Source organism: Macrobrachium rosenbergii, chromosome 2 (genome assembly GCF_040412425.1).
Source record: "Macrobrachium rosenbergii isolate ZJJX-2024 chromosome 2, ASM4041242v1, whole genome shotgun sequence".
Lineage (NCBI taxonomy): Eukaryota > Metazoa > Arthropoda > Malacostraca > Decapoda > Palaemonidae > Macrobrachium > Macrobrachium rosenbergii.
The window spans coordinates 70,705,631-70,730,899 of NC_089742.1; the positions used below are offsets into that span (position 1 = coordinate 70,705,631).

At 41.5% G+C, this 25,269-nt stretch overlaps 1 protein-coding gene across 1 annotated transcript in view; it reads left to right on the forward strand.

The window, feature by feature from the left end:
• Positions 1-3,250: 3,250 nt before the first annotated feature.
• The window catches only part of Aos1 (activator of SUMO 1), a 36,187-nt gene continuing 14,168 nt past the window's right edge, over positions 3,251-25,269 (forward strand). Inside the window, exons 1-2 of the mRNA XM_067120443.1 lie at positions 3,251-3,477; positions 17,644-17,815. Of these exons, the coding sequence (XP_066976544.1) occupies positions 3,365-3,477; positions 17,644-17,815 (285 nt within the window). The 5' untranslated portion in view covers positions 3,251-3,364. The remainder of the gene's footprint in view (positions 3,478-17,643; positions 17,816-25,269) is intronic.

Below are 25,269 nucleotides of genomic sequence, written 5' to 3' on the forward strand. Positions count from 1 at the left end.
GGTCAGAAAACTGGTGGCAGGTAATTGACTTGTGGTCAGAAAACTAGTGACAGGCAATGACACGTGGTCAGAAAACTAGTGGCAGGTAATTGACTTGTGGTCAGGAAACTAGTGACAGACAACTGACACGTGGTCAGAAAACTAGTGGCAGGTAATTGATTGTGGTCAGAAAACTAGTGACAGGCAATTGACACGTGGTCAGAAAACTAGTGGCAGGTAATTGACTTGTGGTCAGAAAACTAGTGGCAGGTAATTGACTTGTGGTCAGAAAACTAGTGGCATGTAATTGACTTGTGGTCAGAAAACTAGTGACAGACAACTGACACGTGGTCAGAAAACTAGTGGCAGGTAATTGATTGTGGTCAGCAAACTAGTGGCGGGTAATTGACTTGTGGTCAGAAAACTAGTGGCAGGTAATTGACTTGTGGTCAGAAAACTAGTGACAGACAACTGACACGTGGTCAGAAAACTAGTGGCAGGTAATTGACTTGTGGTCAGAAAACTAGTGGCAGACAACTGACACGTGGTCAGAAAACTAGTGGCAGGTAATTGACTTGTGGTCAGCAAACTAGTGACAGGCACTTGACTCGTGGCCAGAAAACTAGTGGCAGGTAATTGACTTGTGGTCAGAAAACTAGTGGCAGGTAATTGACTTGTGGTCAGAAAACTAGTGACAGGCAATTGACACGTGATCAGAAAACCAGTGGCAGGTAATTGACTTGTGGTCAGAAAACTAGTGACAGGCAATGACACGTGGTCAGAAAACTAGAGGCAGGTAACTGACTTGTGGTCAGAAAACTAGTGACAGGCAATTGACTTGAGGTCAGAAAACTAGCGGCAGGTAATTGACTTGTGGTCAGAAAACTAGTGACAGGCAAATGACTTGTGGTCAGAAAACTAGTAACAGGTAATTGACTTGTGGTCAGAAAACTAGTGGCAGGTAATTGACTTGTGGTCAGAAAACTAGTGACAGGCAATTAACATGTGGATGGAAAACTAGTGACATGTAAATCCATGATAGTGACTGTGTGGGGGCAGAGGAGGGTGGCCAGGTGGTGACGTCTGGGTTAACTTTGAAACTGGCTGCCAAAGGCGGCATTTAAACTTGATTTTGATAGCGAAGCTCATGAAGCTTCACATCCTAGGGCACGTTTGAATCTGAGGTTTCTTCACTCCTGTATGCTCCATACGGGATTTTCCCATCGACAGGGGACGTTGGTAAAAAGAGGCTCTCGATATTCAATGAAATATTGATGCCCGTCAAAAGGGAGCTTCAGAGTTCCTGTGGGAAATCTGTTGAGGACTGGAAGCAATACCTGTTGGGAATCTAAAAGAAACCTCGAATTCAAACGTGCCCTAGGCTGTGAAGCTTCGTGAGCTTTGCTGTCAAAATCAAGTTTAAATGCCACCTTTGGCAGCCAGTCTCAAAGTTAACCTGGACGTCACCACCTGCCCCCACGCCCCGCCCGCCCCCACACAGTCACGATCATGGATTTACATGTCACTGGTTTTCCGTCCACATGTTAATTGCCTGTCACTAGTTTTCTGACCACAAGTCAATTACCTGCTGCTAGTTTTCTGACCACAAGTCAATTGCCTGTCACTAGTTTTTTGACCACAAGTCAATAATTACCTGCCACTAGTTTTCTGACCACATGTCAACTGCCTGTCACTAGTTTTATGACCACATGTCAATTGCCTGTCACTAGTTTTCTGACCACAAGTCAAATACCTGCCACTAGTTTTCAGAACACATGCCAATTGCCTGTCACTAGTTTTCTAAACACAAGTTAATTACGTGTCACTAATTTTCTATCTCCACTCATAGTTAAAACAGGTCACTGATTCAGCTGATACAAAACATAGTACGAGACGCCAGTAAGAGAGAAAGATGGAAGGAGAGAGAGCAGTCCAATGCCTTAACCACTCAGCCACCTCGTAATTGAAGGAAGAAGCAAAAGAAATCAAGTGGAGTAAAATGCAATAAGAGAGAGAGAGAGAGAGAGAGAGAGAGAGAGAGAGAGAGAGAGAGAGAGAGAGAGAGAGATCAATTGGCATAAAATGCCAATGTATGTGTGTGTGTGCGTGTATGTGTGAGAGAGAGAGAAATACTGAATTCATATTGCTCTCTTTGTCCATGACCACCTACTCATGTGCCAAAATATGATGATAAACAACATTAACATGATGCTTAGTAATATGTCATAAGTAATTATCTACCAACTAATGAGAACATAATAAGACGAATATAGTAGATTGTTTAAACTGAATGCCTCTGGAACAGAGTGTCAGTAACACTGCTTTGGAGAGGAACTCCTAAATAATAATAATTATAATAATAATAATAATAATAATAATAATAATAATAATAATAATAATAATAATAAAAAATCCGAGTGGATCTTGTTTGTCCTCCCCCTGGTGACAGTAGGCGAGACATGGCACAGCCACCCACCCCACACAAACTGGTTTGTCTGCCCTGGGTGGGAGCAGGGTAGGTAAGGGAATGGGAGGGTATGGGGAGACATCCACCGTCCCCCTGCAGACCTGTTTGTCCACCCAGGTGAGGTGGGGTAGGTAGGGGATCGGGAGGGTAGGGGAGACAGCAGCCCCGGGTTCCAGCACACATAGTGCGTGCCAACAAGCTCATAATAATAACACTACTACTACTACTACTACTACTACTACTAATACTACTACTACTAATACTACTAATAATAATAATAATAATAATAATAATAATAACAATGAAACCTATCCTCTTTTTCCCACATCGTTGTCTTGTTTGAGTGTGACTTATTCTAAAAAAATGATCTGTTCCCTCAAAACAGTTTTCCTTTTCTTGTGATACTTCTCGTGAATATGTTATTCAACTTTCTCTCATTCTTGAGGTAAAACATTTCTCATTTAATTTCGAATTCGAGGCCTGACATACAACATTTGGCTATTTTCATCTTTCTATCAGGATAAAGCTGGAAAATTATGGCCGGTTGCTATCTAAATGTGTCCAAAAGACTGTTATACAACAACTTCCTTAAAAATGCAAAAATAGTCAACTCAGTTCAGTTTTAACTACAAGCTATCCTTTCTGTTAAAAAGAAGGATAAAGTGACATTCTAAGCCAAAAGAATGCCTTTTTATTGCATGTGTGATACCATCGCAATCATGAAGAGAGACCCTATCTTGGGAGTACCAATATGGTAGAATGATGTGAGCGACATCAGCAATCGGATACCTCATCTAGTTACTCATTCTTAACTCTACTAGAGCTGGCGTAGGTTGCGTGAAATCAAAACAAAAATCCCCCGGCACACGTCTGGCGGTTAGGTGAATTATCAACTACTGCTTCACTTGCGAGTGTTTCATGAACAATTCAGCAATGAAGGTTGTAGATCGAGCGACTGATAGGATAACAGAGGATGAAGCAGAGTTGTACGACAGACAGATCCGCCTGTGGGGCTTGGACGCTCAGAAAAGGTGAGTTCTTGTTTGATTCAACAGCTTCCCTTCAAGCCCTAGAAGGATTTGTTTTGATATATTCCTCGTAATTTTTGCCATTTGTACGCCCTTTACCCTAACATAAAATTGGTAGAACTATGGGGTTTGCTCCGCATCGGGTATTTGCCTACCTTGGAAATTGACTTCATGTAGGTTGCTTATTTACAACTTACCATTATATTTTGGCGGTCGACTATAATTAACCAATAATTAACATCAGAACATATGTTTTTGAATTCTGGCCATCCTGGAATGCTATCGCGCGTGCTCAGTGTTATATGTGAGGTTTTGGTAAAACAGTTTCCTTCACTGGGGGTCTGACAAGCCTAAGTAACACGGTCTGCTTCAGTTCCTCGTTGGGTGGGTGGGTTCCGTCCTCAGCTAGCACTCTGCTGGCCGCGAGTTCGAATCTCCGACCGGCCAATGAAGACTAAGAGGAATTTATTTCTCATGATAGAAATTAATTTCTCGTTATAATGTGGTTCGGATTCCACAATAAGCTGTAGGTCCCGTTGCTAGGTAACCAATTGGTTCTTAGCCACGTAAAATGAATCTGATCCTTCGGGCCAGCCCTAGGAGAGCTGTTAATCAGCTCAGTGGTCTGGTTAAACTAAGATAAAGTTACTTAACACAGCCTGTTAGGTTAGGTTAGGATACATTAGGGTTGTATAGTTCCATTTATAATAGGTTTCCTTAGCCAATCCATTCGTGAACATATGGCTCCCTAATAACTTACACATGCATGGAACCATTCCATTACAACAATGTGGCAGTGCGTGCAGAGTTACCCTGTAGGTAAATGATCGGGGTTGAGACACATGGGTGGCAGAATTTTTACCTTTCTCTCGATATTTAATAGGAGAAATAAAAAAAATTAAACCTTTAAGAAAACCTTTCAAAAGATTGAAGCTTCATTAACAAAGTGAGCTATAGGAAAGTACCATATGAACTAAAATAAGCATGTGAAGTCTTTGTAAAATAGGTAATTGTAAATATTAGCTCCGCGCCTGTTTTTACCTTGGAAACTGGTTTTTTCTACACTTTTAGGGCTTCTGATACTGGCGGTGCATTTGTTTGTTGTCGGCCAAATGGAATGTCCCTTCGCCGTGTTTAGTACTGGCCTGGGGGGCCTGGTTCCCATAAGTTAACCAGTTATTGCAATTGCTGGATGGGATATGAACCATTCCAAATAGACTTCCCCGTGCTCTGTCTTGTGAAGATCGCATATGGAAACCCCTTGTTGGATGAACTTCAGTGGTTAATTACAGGTTAATTACATTCGTGTGACAAAAATTGAAGGTAAATCCATAATTAGCCACCAAAAAACTGTAGAAAAAGTCAAGTTAGAAGGAAATCGCCGCTGTGGAACTACTACTTAGATCTACCATAAAATAGGTGTTGAAGGCAACTTTGAACCCAATATGACATCTTCCCAAATACTGTGACAGAATGAGTGGTGATTGGACACTTCCTTCCCAGTGCTCATTTAATGGTGTGCTGAACACTAATTGCATGTATATGTAATGTTTATAGATATTACTCAAGACTTTAGTTGTAATCAGAAAGAATAAAACAACATTTTGTTGCCTATATTAGTGAAAATATGAGACATGGAATTCCTGTCTGTCATGTGGTTGAACTGAAATGCATTTTTACCTTTAATCTGTGGTTTTATCCTTACTTAAATCACAACTGAAGCTGCACAGTGCTTATATGATTGTAATTATGCACATTTTGTTCTTAATTCACTCACAGTACCACTTAAAATATGTGAGAATGTTTGTTTACAGTACTGTACTCCATCAAAGTAGTGAAACTGGCAGGAACAATTTTCCAGCCTTATTGTACATCAGGCTGCCACAAACTTTCAAGAGCAGACAACGCATTAGTGAACTGTTTACGATAGAAATGTAGTATTTTGTTGTTAGGACTTTTCATTTATTTAAGTCCATATTACTATGTATACTTCTGAGACATGCAATGTGTACATATGAGTGTTACCACTTTGGCAAAAATGTAAGAAAGTTGAGTGATGATTTATCTAGAACTGGTACGAGAGTCAAGATGCCATGGCGTCAAAATACAGGACTGAAATAAAGGTCTTAAATCCAAAATTATTACCTAGAACACCATTATATTTGGCAAAACTTACACCGTGTATGTGATATATATATTACACTGTAATATATATTAATAAATAAACAAAGATGGGAAAACGCAAAAAATAGCTACATCATAATGTTCACTGCTAAAGTGTTGAAATATGTCTCAGGAATCTGGTTTGCTTCAACAACAAATGTTTTCGAATGAATTATAATGAACACGGAACACATTTACTCAATTTATAACCTTATTCTGGTGTTTAGCTACCTAGTTATTTAAATATTATCTAGAGCTCTGGCATCCCGAAAATTCGCTAGAGTTCCCCGTCCAAGCCCTGAAATGCGCCATCGTCTACCACTGATGTCAAGGAAACGGTGTCAACGTCTATGGGTAAAAATATTTTGCAGATTTAACACAGGAAATGAGCAGTTTTTTGTACACAAGTGACTCGGCAAATATCGAGATGGCGTCACTTGTCCAATTTTAAAGTGTTTTAAGTAAAAGTTTCAAGAGCGTCATGGCCAGTAAGTTAGCACCGTACACGGCTAAATCTTAACAAACCTCTGTTTAATTGGAAATATACCATTATTTCGTAATTCAGGAGAAAACTGCTACTTTGATGGGAGCGTCGAGGTCTCGGCATATTGTGTAGAGGGGGGCACAAGTCTCACTGATGCTCATGGGGGCGCGTTCGAATGAATTTTCTGGAAGTGTCCAAACAGCGGAGGAATGTCACAGTGTGCCACTGCCCGAGCGTTTTCCCTAATTTTACCATAAAATTGGAAACAGAATACGTCTTGGAGGTAGGTAGCTCAGCAGTGTGATCTTACCTGAAGTCCTGTATGGCCTGTAGGGTAAACGATCGGGCCGTGGCACACTGTGTCATTCCTCCGTTGTTTGGACACTTCCAGAAAATGCATTTGAATGTGCCCCCATCAGCATCAGTGAGACTTGTGTCCTCTCTACACAACACACAGTAATATGGACTCAAATAAATTAAAAGTCCTAACAACAAAATACTACATTTCTTTCGTAAACAATTCACTAATGCATCTTCTGCTGTCAGATGTTTGTGGCAGCCAGATGTACAATAAGGTTGGGAAATTGTTCCTGCCACAGTTACCTACTTTGATGGAGTAAAGTACTGTAAACAAACATTCTCACTTATTTTAAGTGGTATTGTGAGTGAATTAAGAACAAAATGTGCATAATTACAATCAAATAAGCACTGTGGAGCTTCAGTTGTGATTTCAGTAAGGGTAAAACCATGGATTAAAAAAATGCATTTCAATTCAACCACATGACAGATTAAAGGTAAAAAAAATGTTGTTTTATTGTACTGATTACAACTAAATCTTGAGTAATATCTATAAACATTACATATACAGTATGTGCAATTAGTGTTCAGTACACCATTAAATGAGCGCTGGGAAGGAAGTGTCCAATCATCCAATCACCATTCATTTTGCATCAGTATTTGGGCAGATGCCATATTGGTTTCAAAATTGCCTTCAACACCTATTTTACAAAGACTTCACATGCTTATTTTAGCTCGTATGGCAGTTTCCCATAGCTCATTTTGTTAATGAAGCTTCAATCTTTTGAAAGGTTTTCTTAAAGGTTCAATTTTTTTTTATTTCTCCAACTAATATTGAGTGAAAAGTGAAAAATCTGCCACCCATGTGTCTGATGCCCCATCTTTTTACCCTATGGCTTGTAGCCTATAGGCTAGCCTACCTGTAGGCTTTAGTGCAGAATAGTGGTACACATTGGGCCTGTTTCTGTGTGGCGCAGCCTGTTTAAAATTAGATCAAAGACAGATTTCAATAGGGATTCGTCGTAACTTAACCATCCCTGAATCTAACATATCCTAGGGTGCCATACCCTGACCTGGCCAGAGGACCTCAGCTCCCCAAACTGACAGCAGACCGGGGTGTGTGCAACTATTCTGCAGTATTGCTGCCATCTGATTTTGACCAGTCAACCTCTTAAACTTAACGAAACCTGACTGAGACTAACTATGGCACCCTAGGTCTTAGTAACATTAGCTTACCTTTAAGCATATTTTAAGGTAGAACACAAACAGCCTGCCCAAATGTTTGTGTCTATCTTGGTAAAATCAAATACATTTTTCTTTTATGACTAAATTGATGTAAATGTAGATCACAGGCTGAAAGAGGGGGTTGATTGCACTGGGGAAGTATAAACTATCTCAGACATGGCTAAAAATATCAGAGATCTTTGTTGAACCCAGAGAGAGGGTGAGGCAGGACCGTACCATGGCCAAATCAGTCCACAATACCCCAAGTTTAGGTTAGGATATATTAAGTGTTTGGGCATATTTTATAAAAAAAAACATACTTTAACCCTGAGTGTACTTGCTCCATAGCTGTTTCTAGGATGCAAAGGCTAAAATTTGGCAAATTGTTATGATTTCTAGTGAGACATAGCAGAACTCAAATGTTGCTAAGTAACTACCTTGCTACCAAGCTCTAACTACTGGACTGGTATAAATGTTGAAATATGTTGTGTTCCATGTGTAGGCATTACGGGAAGTGAAGGTACTGTATTGATAAAACAACCAAACCTTCAGTCAGTATTACTAGGTGAGATATTCCAACAGAAACAGAAACCATCACCTTTTATGCAGGAGTTTCCCTCGGCATGAGCTGGAATAAGTTGTTGAAACTTTGTAACAAGCTAGTTAACTGGTGTACTTACGCTTGGCCATCATCAGATGAGAACATATTGTGCATTCCAACTGACTGCTAAGTTGGAACTTCTGTTTTTGGTTTGAGTGTTTTTTTACCTTACCCTGGAAAAAGTGTCATTTCCATAGGTGTGAGGGCCATCAGTGAATGTAGTGGCCTGTCTTGCCTTCAGTGTAAGTGAATTCCCTCTATTAACTACTACATTGTAATTATAGATCTGCTTTTGTCTTGAGAAAGTTTTGGTAGAGGAGGTAGGCTAGACTAGTTAGCCTACCACTTCTTCCTCACCACTGAACACATTCCTACTCCTCCAAGTACGTCACTTTTTTGGTCGAGAGAGGAGTTATACGCACAAGGTTGGGGATCAAAACAGCTACCCTGTACATAGATTTTTGGTGTCGGTAAGCGGGTTATTGGCACCGATAAGTGGTTAATGGCGCAGATAAATGGTTTATTAGCACTTACAATGTATTAAACACCATTTATTGCAGTACCGTAATTATCAGCGATTTTTGGTTAGCAGCTCTGAGCTGGGAACAGAGCCTCTGCCATTAACTGGGGAACTGCTTGTATTTTAAAAAAGTCTGATGTCACAAACCCAAGTTTCATTGGCTTAAACTGATTTATGAGGTCCTTAATAGGTGGTAACAATTTCACGGTCATAGCAAATAGAAAAAATACCGGGCAGATCTTGAAGTCAATTGTATTTATCCTAGGTATACAAACGTGTCATTTGTCAACAAACGTGTCATTTGTCATGTTTTTCACCTGAAGTTTTTATATCAAGTAAAAAATGCAACTTATCTACAACTTGCAATTTTTATAAAGTAGTTTCAAGATTAACCCTTAAACGCCTACTGGACGTATCATACGTCGACTAAAATTGTCTGTTGGGTGCCAAGTGGATGTACTGTACGTCAACTACAAAAAACTTCAACCTTCGGTCAACTTTGACTCGACTGAAATGGTCGAAAAACGCAATTGTAAGCTAAAACTCTTACATTCTAGTAATATTCAATCATTTACCTTCATTTTGCAACAAATTGGAAGTCTCTAGCACAATATTTCGATTTATGGTGAATTTTTGAAAAAAACTTTTTCCTTATGTCCGCGCTGTAACTCGGCCAAAAATTTCAGAAATTCTTTCGTCATTTTGTCGTAATTTTTGCACTGTTTTATATTAGCCGTTATGTAAAGTTTTATATATGAAAATGTGCGCAATTTCACATAAAATACAACAAAATACAACCCATGGTTGTAGCTTTTATCAGTTTGGAAATATTTTCATATAAATCTCGATAACTGCCAAAATTTCAACCTTCGGTCAACTTTGACTCGACCAAAATGGTAAAAAAACACAATTGTAAGCTAAAACTCTTACATTCTAGTAATATTCAATCATTTACCTTCATTTTGCAACAAATTGGAAGTCTCTAGCACAATATTTCGATTTATGATGAATTTCTGAAAAACTTTTTCCTTATGTCCGCGGCAGAAATTCTTTGGTCACGTTGTCGTAATGTTTCCACCGTTTTATATTAGTCGTTACATAAAGTTTTATATATGGAAATGTACGCAATTTCATGTAGAATACAACAGAAAATAACTCATGGTTGTAGCTTTTATTAGTTTTGAAATATTTTCATATAAATCACGATAACTGCCAAAATTTCAAGCTTCGGTCAACTTTAACTCTACCAAAATGGTAAAAAAATGCAATTATAAGCTAAAACTCTTACATTCTAGTAATATTCAATCATGTACCTTCATTTTGCAACAAACTGGAAATCTCTAGCACAATATTTTGATTTATGGTGAATTTCTGAAAAAAACATTTTTTTTCCTTACGCTCTGCGCGGTAAACTCGGCCAACATCTCAGAAATTCTTTTGTCACGTTGTCGTAATGTTTGCATCGTTTAACATTAGTCGTTACATAAACTTTTATATATGAAAATGTGTGCAATTTCATGTAGAATACAACAGAAAATAATTCATGGTTGTAGCTTTTATCACTTTTGAAATATTTTCACATAAATCACGATAACTGCCAAAATTTCAACCTTCAGTCAACTTTAACTCGACCGAAATGGTTGAAAAAACGCAATTGTAAGCTAAAACTCTTACATTCTAGTAATATTCAATCATTTACCTTTATTTTGCAATAAATTGGAAGTCTCTAGCACAATATTTCGATTTATGGTGAATTTTTGAAAAAACATTTTCCTTACGTCCGCGTAACTCGGCCAACATCTCAGAAATTCTTTCAGTCACGTTGTCGTAATGTTTGCACCGTTTTATATTAGTCGTTACATAAACTTTTATATATGAAAATGTGCGCAATGTCATGTAGAATACAACAGAAAATAACTCATGGTTGTAGCTTTATCAGTTTTGAAATATTTTCATATAAATTACGATAAATAGAAAAAATTAGACCTTCGGTCAACTTTAACTCGACCGAAATGGTCGAAAACTGCAATTGTAAGCTAAAAACTTACAGTCTAGTAATATTCAATCAATTAGCTTCATTTTTCAACAAACGGAAGTCTCTAGCACAATATTTCGATTTATGGTGAATTTTTGAAAAAACATTTTTATGTCCGCGGCGTTACAGATTCATGCATCATATTGTGATAATATTTTCTCTGTGTTGCTTTGATCGTTTTACAATTTGTTATATACAAAAATCATCGCAATTTAGTGTACAATACAAAGAAAAAAAATAATCCGTTAGCTTTAACTGTTTTGCTCACAGCGTGATTTGTATAAAATTATATATGAAAATTTTTTTGCACTGTCATATATTTCAATATTTATATATGATAATGATATTTTTTTTAATTTCTGATGGTTGCATACTAAACTTCAGGCAATGACAAAAAAAGGAGCCAAAAATGAACCCTTAATCTTAAAAACTAAGCGTGCTGTGATTTTTTGAAAAAAAACTTTTTTTCCGCTTTGGCGCTAACTCCCGAACGCCGCCAGCATACGGGAGACGTTTTTGTAAATAGAGGCTCGGCGTTTAAGGGTTAATAAGGCCTACCTGAAGGAATTGTTTAGAAATGATACTCTAAAATTGAAGTAAGGTATTAGTACTGGTACTGTTCTCACAGTTTTTCTCATTTTACTATACAGTACAGTATATACTTTTTTATGTAAGTAACTTACCAAGTAATTACATAGCTATAGTTTCCACTTAACAGCAGTTTAGATTCAAAATTTCGTGGGTAGCGCTTCAGTATAGTTTGTGTAGGTGATCAGCCTGTCCCACTAATGGAATATTGGAACAACCTAGCAAACAATTCTCATTAGTTTCATGCCGTCTGTGGTGGCAACACCTAGTCTGGCGGTAGCATTTTCATTATTTTCTGGTTATTTTACTGGATTCTGATGGAGGATTCTTTCAATCACCCATTGGAACGCATATATTGTAGCCTTCAAGCTGAAGTCTTTCAGGATGAGTTTTTTCCTGTTTTGTTTTACGTTGATTCAGTCATCATCAAGCCGCTGTTAAATGACGCCATTTGCATTGATGATTTGTTTACCGATTAGGCTTCTGGCGGCGTCAATAATAGTTTTGCATTAAAAGTTAAATTCTCGGAGTTACAACATTCCATTATAAAAGTAAACTATGTTACGCATTTTCATTAGGCCATAACTTTGGCAATTTATGAATTGTTTTCCGGCTATAAACAACTAGCGAGCTGCCAATAATAGTTTTGTTTTTTAAAGTAATACTCGAGTATTACGACACTCCATTACAAAGTAATTGGCCTAGACACTATTATAAAACAACTGGTGTATGTTAGGCCTTTCATTAGACCATAACCTTTGCAATTTATGAATTGTTTCATGGCCTTAATATATTAACGAGCTGTAGATAATAGTTTTGCCTTGAAAGTAATTTGCAGATGTTACAGCATTCCATTATAAAGTAATCGGTGTATGTTATGCCTTTTCATTAGGCATTAGCTTTTGCAATTCATGAACTGTTTACCGACCATAGGCTACTGGTGAGAAGCCGATAATGTTTTTGCTATAAAGTAGTTTTCAGATGTTATGACGTTACGTTACTGTTTTTCATTAGCCCATAATTTGGCAATTTATGATTGGCTTATCGGCCATATGCTTCCCGCAAGCCACCAATAACTGCCTTGAAAGTATTTCTTGGGTATTTTGCCATTTCATTAAGCCTGTAACTTTTGCAACTATGAATTATTTACTGGACCTATGCTTCCTGGAAGCCTCCAGTAAATATCTTTTTGACATAACCGTCACACTTTCCTTTGCAGAACTCAAAGTGCTAGGCAGAAAGTAGTAAGGAGAGAATTGGGGTTTTTTTGTTGGCGGCTAAGAGTTGACGTTTTCAACAGCCAAGAACCGGCTCACGCTAGGAACCTTGCTGGCACTGATCTCGGGTGCTAGCTTCGTCCCCAGCACCCTCTCTCATGCGCTCGGTGCCAATTCTCTCCTACTACTCCTACTAGCTGTCTTATCACATGCTCCCACGCCTGGCTCCCTTGCTTCCCTTTCCATACCTTTGCCAGTCTTGTGTCTTGGTTAACAGATGTTAACCTTGTTATAGTGAAGTGTAGTGCAGTGAAGGAGGTTACTACTCGTCCCCCGATGCTCCTAGACAGAAGGTCCCTGTCAAACTCCCCTTGCCAACTTGGGAGGAGGCAAACTGGAAGTCCAAGGGAGGTTGGGGGGTTTCACACGGGTTGCTGCCTCTCATTCAAACCTATTGCGGTCCCAGGTATCGGCAGACAACCACTGGATAGGCGTCTTGTTGGATGTGTAGTGGAGGAGGTAGCTATCCGGCCCTATCGGATTTCATAAACCCAGTCCCTGTCAAACTCCCCTGCAAACCTGGGAGGAGGCATACTGCAGTCCATGTGAGTCCGAAAGGGTTTTGCCCCCGGATAGTTACCCCTCAGTCGAGCCTGTTGTCTGCAGGTCTCGACGGACAGCCATTGAAAAGGCATCCACGAAGATGTGCTTACCTTGGCCGTAGTGGCGCCGATGATGTTTTTTCGGTTTATGGATCCCAGTGAGAACAAGATTAGGATTCCAGTGTGGACAAGAGGCTCCATTGACACTTCTGGGATCCCAGTGTGGTTAGTTAGGGATCAAAGTGTAGACTAGTGACGCCAATGGCATTTTTTCGGAATTATCTCAGCCATTGTAAAGATATATTTCCCAGTTTTATTGCATCAGTGGTTGTCGTCATTGCTCTCTGAATCTGGACAGTCAGAGCGCCCAAGTTCCGAGCGCCCAAGTTAACAAGCTACCTAGTTCCAAACCCCCGATTTCCGAACTCCTGAATTCCGAGCTTCCAACTTGTGAGTGCCCAAATTCCAAGTTTCGAACACCTGAGTTCCGAGCTTCCGAGTTCTGAACTCCCGAGCTCCGAGTTCCAAGCGCCCAAGTTCCGAACTCCCAAGTTCTGAGTTCCGAGTTCTGAGCTCCCGAGTTCTGAACTCTTGAGTTCCGAGCTCTCAACTTCCGAGCTCCCAGGTTCTTAGTGTCCGAGTTCCAAGCTCCCAACTCCCGAGCTCCCAGTGTCTGAGCTCATGTTTGTGCTGCTACCTGTGTCCTATGTCCACTCCTCGTCCTGTCCGTTTTGAGCCAGGTATCAGTTATCTGACCCCACACTCAGGACTATGGGCACAACCTCTTCACTTTTCTACATCGGTTTCATCCACCCCTTTGCTTCGTTGGAGACCATTCAGCACCAACTTAGTAATATGTTGGGCCTGTTACACCATCTACTGAAAGTCTAGTGTCCAGTGTCAGAGCACCCAGTGCCTTGGATTGTTTCTGTGCCGTGTCATGTATGGACTTGGAAGAGTTTTTTCCGTTCTTGTTTTGTATTCTCTAAAAGGAGATCTCTGGTGCTCTCTTCTACTGTAAGATTCACACGGTTGCAACAGGTTGTCGCTCCCAAACGACGTTCTGACACTAGTTACGGAGCGCTTGACTTTTTTTCTTGAACTCTGCCCCTGACAATGGGCTGCCTGACCACAGTTCATTTCTTTCTCTTAGACCTTAGATGAAGGTCAAGAGGGAGTTGATCCAGATAGTTCTTTCACCCATTTCCAGGGCGATTAATAGGAGCTTGGATATGCAGGGAGCACTCTTCCAGATCCCCTTCCGAATCCCAGAGAGTTTTTAGTTCCGCCTTTCGGGACAGGGCTTCCCAATCGGGAGTCGTTGCTTCGATCTCCCAACTACTAGCTCTTCCTGCATTTGACTTCCCCCTTTTGTCTGGGCATTACTTCAGTCTTTACATGTTGACTGACTTCATTATCTTCAAAGAAAAGGGGCTCGGAGCCTCTTGACAGTAACCTTCACTGGGACAGAAACACAGTCGGACACCTCCGTGTTGTTTCTTAGCCCAGGTTTCTTTAGTCAGTGGTGGCTCTCTGAACATGACTTGTGCAAGGGGATTCCTTCTTCTGCTGAACTTAGTTCTAGTCTTCTTCTCAGCACCTCAGATCTAGGTCAAAGGAGCCCATTTGAAGAACCGGGAAGATGTCCAGGACTTGGTCCCCAAGAAGAACAGAACCTCACGTATACTTTGGAGAGGTAAAGTGTTTCTCTCATGGCCCTAGTACTGCTCAACCCCAGCTCTATGCTAGTGTGTTTGGATTAGACCTCGGCCCTAACACATCTACTTAAGCAGGGAAGCGGGATCCAGCGTTTCCTCTTGAGCAATCAGCAGAGTTCTTCCTCTGTTGACAGATCAATCAAGTCTTATAGTTATTTGATTTATTCAGGGACTGACCGTCGAAGGACGTACTGGGCCGTCAGAAGCTTGTCCTTCCCATCATAGCTTTTCGATCCCCTGAGTTGTCAAAATCTCTTTATTGTATGAAGTAAGCCAACCTTAGACCTGTTTGCGTCTTCAAGGAACCTTCTACGTGGTCGAGGAAGGCCTAAACAGTCTCAGGCTTAGTTTCCAGTAACTGGTGGACTCTTCAAGATCTTTCCCCAAAACTGAGTCTTCTCAAACAACCTAACTTCAGATACTACCACAGGGGTCCACTCTTGCCCAGACAGGTGCCGGGCTTCCATAGGATTGTTTTTCGAAGAGTCTTCAGTACATGTTGCAGAGGCAGTTACAAGATTCAGAAGTCACCCTCTTCCCCCGTCTCCCAGACTTAGTGGTCGTCTTCCAAAGCTGGTGTCTCAGACTCATCGTCTCTTCTTTTTAGACGCCTCTGACCCTGCTGCAGATTACTGCTTTGTTTCCAGGTTCTCTCGCTTTCCTTGAAGAGGTACTGATCTATGCTTATCTCAGGTTAAGCACAGAGACCTAGGTCTTTCATCTTCTCAAAGACCTCGCAAGCCTTTTTCACACCCAGCTAGGAAGCAAGAGATGTATTATCCTTGTTTTTTCCTTTGACTTTAGCCAAGAATGAGGATCCATCCGAGACCTGGATCCGTTCTTTCTCCCTTAGAGCTTAACGGACATGCTTGGCTTCCAGGAGCTCCGGCCAGCTCCTGAATTCCTAACTCGCCTGGTGTCCAACTCGCCTGACACCAGCTACAACCTGGCGCCAGCGCATGCTCCAAGCACCCAGGAGCGCTCACCAACTCTAAGGGAAAGAGTGAACTCTCTGTTTGAGGGAAAGAGTGAACTCTCTGTCCAATTGGAGTTTTTTTTTAGGTATTTACCTGAACAGGACTTGATAATCTAGAGGGCTTTCTTGTCCTTTGATGTTTGGTCATGAACCCCTCTCTTGGATTAAGATCACATTGTCCTTCATCCTTAAGAGAATTTCTGAAACACTCAGATTCAGAAGAACAACTTTGCCTTAGTTTAGTGAAAGCTAAGGGTATCTGAGCAACCTCTACATCTTTAGCTTTCAGTTTTCAGGCACATATGTCCCTTACTTCCATTTGGCATCAGCCTACTGGAAGCATATCGTCCTTCACGTCTCACAGGCACACGTGGCCATTACTTCCATTCTGCATCGACCTACTGGAAGTATAATCGCCCTTCAAATCTCACTATCTTAAGAAGTGAAACCTGAACTTCTAGCTCTGCTGGCACCCAGCTCTTCGGGCGCTAGCTATGGTCTGTCACCAGCTTTAGAGCTTCCAGAGCCTCAAGCTGCTAGCTTGCCTGGCAGCTAGCTCACGTGGCGCCAGCTACAAGTCTGGCCCCAGCTATAGAACCCCCAGCGCCCAGAGCTTCAGGCTCCCCTGGTACGCAGCTTGCTGGCACCAGCTACAGTCTGGCGGCAACTTTAGAACTTAAGGCTTTCGTGATCTCCCAGCAGCTTGCCTGGTGCCAACTCCAGACTGGCGCCAGCTAAGTAGCGTGTAAATTCTGCAGTACCACAGGATAGTATCTGGCATGGTATGGCAGGAGGACGCATAAGATTTTCTCCTACTCTCTCTTCACCTTCTGGTGAGGTATAGAGTTTTTTAGGAGCCAGGAGGTATAAAGTACCTGGAACACCCACCACTCTCAGTGGATGGGTTGTGGTGTTATTTCAGTGTAGGTGACAGTGTATCTGGTTGTTTTTACGTTGGTACTGCACCCAGGGCATGGGCACTTATTAAGGTTTTGCTAGCTATTGGATAACTCCTTAGCTGCATAACTTCTACTGATTCTTTGGTAGCCATCGGAGTACTCCTTTGCTACAAAGCCCCCACTTAAGTAGAGGCGACCCTTGGCTCTACCGCCACACCACTACAGGTTAAGTTGGGCATCAACCAGTTGCAGTTTTATACTGCAGGCTCTCTTAACTAATAAGGAACAACAAGCTTTGTATTCAGTGCTAGCAACTTTTCTATTTCAAATTCATTACATGACTTACTGTTTTTAGAGTAGAATACAGTGTCCATGTATCCCACCTCCTGTCAATGTGGGATTCAGCTATGTAATTACTTTGTAAGTTACTTATATAAAAATGACATTTTTATAATAAAATAAAGTTTTATATATATATACTTGCAAGTAATTACAGAATCAGAGCCCACCCTCCTCCCCTCTGATGGACATAAGGCATAAAATGAATGAGAATTGTTTGCTAGGTCGTTCCAATATTCCGTTAGTGGGACGGGCTGATCACCTACACAAACTATACTGAAGCGCTACCCACGAAATTTTGAATCTAAGCTACCGTTAAGTGGAAACTATAGCTATGTAATTACTTGGTAAGTATATATAAAACTTTATTTTATTATAAAAATGTCATCTTTTGCAGCAATGAATTGTTTAAGCAGTATATAAACAGTCTTTTCTCTGCCCTTTGACAAACTTAAATGTATAACATTTAGCTTTTGATTATCATCAGACTGTATTTTACTTTGCAGATTGCGGGGATCACGCATTCTTGTGGCAGGTTTATGTGGGATGGGAGCTGAGGTGACTAAGAATCTTGTTTTAGCAGGTGTCAAGTCTGTGGTGCTGCTAGATCATCGAGAAGTTACCCAGATTGACACATTTTCAAATTTCCTTGCTCCTCCAAATGCAGTAGGCCAGAATGTAAGTGTACTGCTGTTTGTTGTTAACAGGTTGCTTGAGTAATTTACATACAAAGGTACTGTATATCGTCATTCTCCTTCTTTGACACTGATATCTAATGCATTTTTGCATATCTGACTTTCAGCATTGGTTAAAAACATGCTCATGAGTGTGTACTGTATATGCAGGAAAAACTGATAAAAAAATGGTAATTTTATATAAATAACTTGCCAAGTAATTACATAGCTATAGTTTCAACTCGTGCAGCAGCTTAAATTTTAAAAATCACAGTAGTGCTTCTATTGTTTTCATGTAGGTGACTAGCCCTGCCCACTATCGGGGAACAAGAGGAACAGCACAGCTGAAGAGCTCAATTCGTTTCTGCTGGCTTATGACTGAAGATCGGTTGTATGAAGCAGCTTATTTTGGATTCTTTTTGCATTCTGCTTGAGAATTTCTCTGAAATTGGTGAAGTATTCTTACCTTTGGCAGCCTTTGAGCTAGTTAGTGCTAGTTTAGGTTTTTAAACCTTTAGTTCCCTTAATTATGTCAGACTCTAGTTCATCTAGTATTCGTTATTGCAGTGAAGGTGGCAAGAGAAGACGTTATTAAAGCCTCTTACGATTCCCATACCATTTGTACCAGTTGTAGAGGACAAGTATGTAGGAAAGATTTGATTTTTAACAAATGCAGAGACTGGGATGAGAGAAAATGGAAAGTTTTGAAAGCACATTTAGACAAACTTGAGAGAGACAGGAAGAGAAAGGCATCTTCTAAAGCCAAGAGTGGGACTTTAGCTAAACTTAGAGTCTACCCCTAAATCTGTTATGGTTGATAATGTTCCTATTATATTTTCTGTACCTGTCTTGTCTCCCATCACCAGTCCTCCTCTTGTACCACCTACTCTTTGCCTGGCTCCCAAGCTTCCGACCCCAATCCCATGGCCAGTCTCGAATCTAGATGACCAGAAAATAAATCAAGTTGTGAATACTGTGGCCGAATTTGGGGCATCCCTAAAAACCCTGATGGACAAAGTGTGTGAAGTATCCAGTGACAGTGCAGTCCAGCCAACTCTTGTACCAGAGGTCCAAGGGAGGTCGGTGGGGTTTGCCCACGGGTAGTTGCTCCTCCAGTCGAGCCTCTTGATCATTCCCGGGCTACAACTGACAGCCATTGAAAAGGCGTCAGTGTGCAAGTGCATCAATTGTCCTCCGGTTCGGATGAGTCCTGATAAGGCCGTTGAAGAGGTCTTGGCGTTGAAGCTGTCAATGACCACCCTTCTCCATTGCCGTGTAAGTGGTTCAAAGAGCCTTTGCACAGTCCACAGCCTTCCTGCAGTGCATGGGACAGTCCTGAGCTTTTTCACCCAAGTGCTCTGTTGTTGAGTGCCAGTATTTGGCATCTAAATGTCTGGTGAGTTCTCATAAGCACCCATTGGCTCACGGGCACCCAGTGCCAGCTCGCCAGCTGCCTGCTTCTGGTCTGCCCGCTCCTGCAGTGCTTGATCCGTCTCTGGCACCTGTTCATCGTCAACTAAGTGATGTTTGGGCTTACTGCAGAAAGCGCCTACTGCAGCTAAGGCTCCTTCAGATTTGTCTCTCTCCCCGGTCCCACCGGACAGTGAAAGCTTAGATTGGGAACCTGCTACCTCAGCATATGCAGTGTCTCTGAGGTATTTTCTATTGAACTTTCCTGCCCTCTTTTCTCCAGCTGCCTCGACCTTCATGATGAGGAACCACCCTGATGATAGTACCAGGCCTCCTAAGATGGTTCTTTCCTCTTCCTCAAGGAAGACCTTCAGTGACGTAGAAGTTTGGCTCTCGGAGAAGAGAGAACAAGGCAAGGCCACTTTCTGCTTCTCACCCCTCTCAGTTGTCCTGTAGGAGGTACTTGTCTTACACCACCAGAGATGCTCCTTCTCTAGGAGTTGCTGCCTCCTTCCAAGGGAACTTCTCTGGTCTCATCAATTTGTCTAGAAGATCAGCCTTCTCATCAGCCAAGATTATGTTCTCCTAGATGGAGCTTGACCATCTTCCTAAGAATATTTTTAAAGTGTTTAGTTGATAGAGGACTGTGGTACCTTGACAGGAGACTGTGCTTCAGACTTGCTTGGCGTCCTTTCCTGGTTGGACAAAGCCATAAGGGATGGTTCCATGGAGCTTGCTGCTCACTTCTCTATGGGAGTATTTAAGAAGAGAGAGCTTTGCTGATCTTTCATTACTAAGGGAGAAGTCTGCCCTCCTTTTCTCTCCCTTAGACTGTCACCATCTCTTTCTCCAGTCCACTGTGAAAGAGATTGCTTCAGACCTCCAGAAGAAGTCCACACAGGATCTCTTGGCGCAGTCAGCCAAATGACCTAAGGAGTCGGCCTCGTTTGACTCAAAGTCAGTCTCTCCTCTTCAGCAACAGACCTTTCATGGGAGCAGACCGAAATTTCAGCCTAGGCCTCGGTTGAATGTGCATTTCTCAGCCAGGGCAGTTAAGAAGTCCTACACCAAGCCTTCCTCTCAGAAGTGAAGATTCAGTCCTCTGTGCACCAGTAGGAGCCAGACTTCTTCATTTCTGGCAGAAATGGAGAGTCAGAGGAGAAGAACACGGTAGTAAAGGTTCTGAAAGACGGCTACTCCATCCCATTCAGAGAGAAGCCTCCTTTAGTCAATGTGCCCATTGTATTGACTGCCTACTCAGTAGGCTCAGAGGGATATTCGGCCCTTTCGGGAGAAGTTGCTTCCCTCATCAGGAAGAAAGCTGCAGAGGTGGTCAAGGATGCCAAACAAAGGGATTTTACAACCGTCTGTTTGTAGTCCCCAAGTCATCAGGGGATTGGAGACCTGTCCTTGATGTCAGTGCCTTAAATATCTTTGTCCAGAAGACGAAATTCAAGATGGAAATGAACCAGGCAGTCCTTTCATCCATTCACCAGGGAAATCGGATGATTACCATCGACATGCAGAATGCATACTTCCATGTCCTCATCCATCCGAACTCCAGAAAGTATGTCAGGTTCGTCTTTGAGGACAGAGTGATTAAGTTTCGAGCGCTGTGCTTCAGCCTCTCTACAGCTCCTCAAGTGTATACTTAAGTTCTCACCCCTCTTGCGAAGTGGTTCCACCTTATGGGAATAAACATCGCCCTGTACCTGGACAACTGGCTTCTTCGATCCCCTTCAGAGTAGAAATGCATGGAGGACCTAAAGTCCCAGCTGACTCTGACACAGGAAATTCTTTATTTGGGGATGACGATCAACTCTCAGGAGTTTTGGGTTTTTCCATCCTCCAAGAGAGTCGAATCCTGCCTTCAGAAGGTTCGTAATTTTCTCTCTCATAACATGTTCAGCTAACCAGTGGATGAGCCTATTAGGAATGCTAGCCTCCATCAAGCTGTTCGTGACATTAGGAAGACTCCATATGAGAATGCTGCAATTCTTTGTACAAGCCAACTGGGACAGGAGAGCTTACCTGGACTCTTTTGTTTTTCCTGTAACACCAGAAATCAAGATGGGCCTGCGATGGTGGCTCTCTGAAAGAAGACTTTTGGAAGGAAAGTCTCTTTCCAGTGAGCCCTGACCTAGACTTTTACTCTGATGCATTGGATCTAGGTTGGGGAGCCCTTCTGGGGAACATTGAAGTTTCCGGAACAAGGTCCCTGGAACAGAGAAAGCACATCAGTGTCAGAGAATTGAAGGCGATTCATTTGGGCCTTCAATCCTTCTCGACTGTGATTTTCAAAAGACAGTGGTGGTCCACTCGGACAGCACCACTGCTCTGTCTTATTTCAGGAAGCAAAGCGGGACTCGCTCTTTTCCCTCTGCAAGGCAACAAGAGACCTTCTCCTGTGGGCAGAACAGAATCGGACCAAGATCGTCACTCATTCATTCAAGGCAAGTTGAACCTGCTGGCGGATGAGCTGAGCGGCTACAAACAGGTCCTTCCCTCAGAATGTACTTCACAGCCACAGGTATGCACCGATCTGTGGAAACTTGGGAAAGCCTGTTGACATCATCAAGTAATCATTGCCTTCCTCTGTTTTGTTCTTCAGGCCTGTACCCTGTGGCATGGGCAATAGATGCCATGCTCCAGACCTATAAACATTCCCTCCATTCAACATGGTCAGGGAAGTGTTAAATAAATTTTTACCCATCACAATCTGTCGATGACTTTGGTAGCTCCATTCTGGCCTCTGATGGAGTGGTTTCTGGACCTTCTCAAGCTGCTCATGAACTCCCTGAGGCTACTTCCACAAAGACCAAGTCTTTTCAGGCAGCTTCATTTCAGGCAATTCCATCAAGGACTATTTGCTCTTGCTCTGACAGGCTTCAGACTGTCAGGAAACTCATCAGAGCAAAAGGTTTTTCAAGACCAGCTGCAGAGTCTGTTGCAAGATGTAGATGTCATTCTTCTTGCAAGGTCTACCAAGCCGAGTGGACAATCTTCTGCAGCTGGTGTAGAAGACATAAGAAATCATCATCTCAGACCTCTGTGACGCTGATTGCGGATTTTCTACTCTACTTGAGATCTTCTAGAGGCCTGTCCTCTTCTACTATTAGAGGTTACAGGTTCTGTGTTTAGACACAGAGGTTTGAATCTGTCATCAAACCAGGATCTAAGTGAGCTCATCAAATCTTTTGACACCTCCAAGCAGGGGAAGACAGATTTGGTTGCCTGGAATCTCAACATAGTCCTAAAGTGGCTATCTGGGTCCCATTCAAGCCCCTTCGTTCCATGCTGTTAAGGGATCTAACAAGAAAGACCCTCCTCCTTGTTGCTTTAGTAACTGCTAAGAGGGTCAGTGAACTGCAAGCTACTGATAAAAGTGGTTGGTTTCTCATGAGGAGATGCAGTCTCTTCATTCACTCTCAGTTTTCTGGCCAAGAACAAGGCTCCATCCAAGCCCTGGCCCCATTCTTTTACCATTAAGAATTTAATGGAGATTCTTGGCCCAGAAGAGGAGGAAAGAGCTCTATGCCCTGTGAGAGGGACTTGAGATATTACAGGCAGTCCCCGGTTATCAGCGGCCTCAGTTATCGGCGATCTGGTATTACAGCGCTTGTCTGGTGACGACGATAACCGGGTTTTTGACCTGATCCTTGGTGATCGGCGCTGATCCCCACTTATTGGTGGCTCTGATCCTCAGATATCAAGCACCGACAACCAGGGATCAGTGCTATTGTCACTGATTTTCGGTTGTCATCACACTGTCGGGGACAGAACCCCCGCCGATAACCGGGGACTGCCTGTGCTGGACAGAACAGAGAAGATCAGAGGACCTTCAGCAGCCTCTGGTGCTCTGTGAAGAACCCTTTGGGACCTGATTACCGAGGCACATTCACGAATTGGAGAGGACCTCTTGCTATTGGGTAAGGATAAAGCTCACAAGATCAGAGCCGTTGATACCTCGTTAGATTTTAGACATAATTTGTCTATCTCTTCCATTTTACAGTCCACATATTTGAGGTGTAAATTGAAACGATGTTCAAGAACTGCAGTACCTTGGGTCCTTTGTCGGTGGCTTGCATGGCATTGGAGGACGAAGCATAGGAAACATTCCTTCTATCCTCTGTCTCTTTGCCTTGATATAGGGTGTTGAGTCTTGGGGGAGCCTGAGGGTGCCATGTACCTGGAGTGCCCACCAGTTTTTAGTGGATGGGTGGTGGTTTTTTATTTCAGTGTAGGTGACAGCATTGTCTGGTTGTTTTTTATCGTGGTACTGTGCCCAGGACAAGGGCACTTATTGATGCTTTGCAAGCCATCAGACACGTCCTTCGTTCCAAAACTCCCACCTAAAGTAGAGGCACTCCATGGCTATACCACCACACCACTACTGGTTAAGATGAACACTAACCTGAGGCAGTGTCTACCTGCAGTAGCTCTTTTACCAGGTAAGGAAACAACAAACATTGGCTCAGTGCTAGCAACTTTTCTGTTTCAAATTCATTACCAATACTGAATGTTTTGGAGTAGAATATTTCCATGTATCCCACCTCCTTTCAATGTGGGGCTCAGCTATGTAAGTTCTTGATAAGTTACTTATATGAAAATTTTATTTTCATAATAAAATTAAGTTTCATATACTGTGTACTTACCAAGTAATTGCAGAATTGGAGCCCTCCCTCCTCCCCTCTCAAGGACACAAGGGCACAAATGAATTGAGTTCTTCAGCTGTGTTGTTCCTCTTGTTCCCCGATAGTGGGCGGGGCCAGTCACCTACACGAGACTAATAGAAGCGCTGCCGCGATTTGTAAAATGTCAGCTGCTGTGCAAGTTGAAACTATAGCTATGTAATTACTTGGTAAGTATATATGACTTAATTTTATTATGAAAATAACACATTAGTTCATGGAGGAATGTCTGGATGTTTTGAGCCTTAGTAGAAATTGAAAACATAATGGGTGTACAGTACTTTTCTAATTAGTACAGCACCTGGGTCTACATCTCTAATTTGTATCAGATAATTAAACCCTTTAACGCCAAGCCCTATTTTCAAAACGTCTCCCGTATGCGGTGGCCTCCGAGAGGTAGCGCTGCGGAAAAAAAAGGTTTTTAAAAAAATCACAGCGCTTAGTTTTCAAGATTAAGAGTTCATTTTTGGCTCCTTTTTTTCTCATTGCCTGAGGTTTAGTATGCAACCATCAGAAATAAAAAAATCATTATCATATATAAATATTGGAATATATGACAGCGAAAAAAAACTTATATAATTGTATACAAATCGCTGTAAGGAAAACGGTTGAAGCTAATGAGTTAATTTTTTTAGTTGTATTGTACACTAAATTGCGATGATTTTGGTATATAACAGATTGTAAAACGATTTAAGCAACACAGAGAAAATATTATCACAAAATGATGCATGAATTAATGCGCCTGGACGAAAAAAAGTTTTTTTCAAAATTCACCAAAAATCAAAATATTGTGCTAGAGACTTTCCAATTGTGCCAAATGAAGGAAATTGATTGAATATTACTAGGCTGTAAGTTTTTTTAGCTTACAATTGCATTTTTGAACCATTTCGATCGAGTTAAAGTTGACCAAGGTTGATTTTTTCTATTTATCGTTATTTCGATGTAAATATAAAAAGCTGTGAAGAGCTAAAGGAATGATATATTTTTTGTTGTATTCTACATGAAATTGCGCACATTTTGATGTATAACACTTTATGTAACGAATAATATGAAACGGCAAAAATTACGGCAAGCTGATGCAAGAAATGACAGGATTTTCAACGAGTCATGCGAGAGCGGGAAAATGTTTTTAAAAATTCACCAAAAATCTACATATTGTGCTAGAGACTTTCCGTTTGTTGCAAAATGAAGGTAAATGATTGATTGTTACTCGAATGTAATAATTATGGCTTACGGATGCGTTTTTGATCATTTCGGTCGAGTCAAAGTTGACCGAATGTTAAAATTTTGTCAGTTATTGTGATTTCGAAAAATATTAAAAACTGTGAAGAGCTAAAGGAATGACATATTTTTTGTT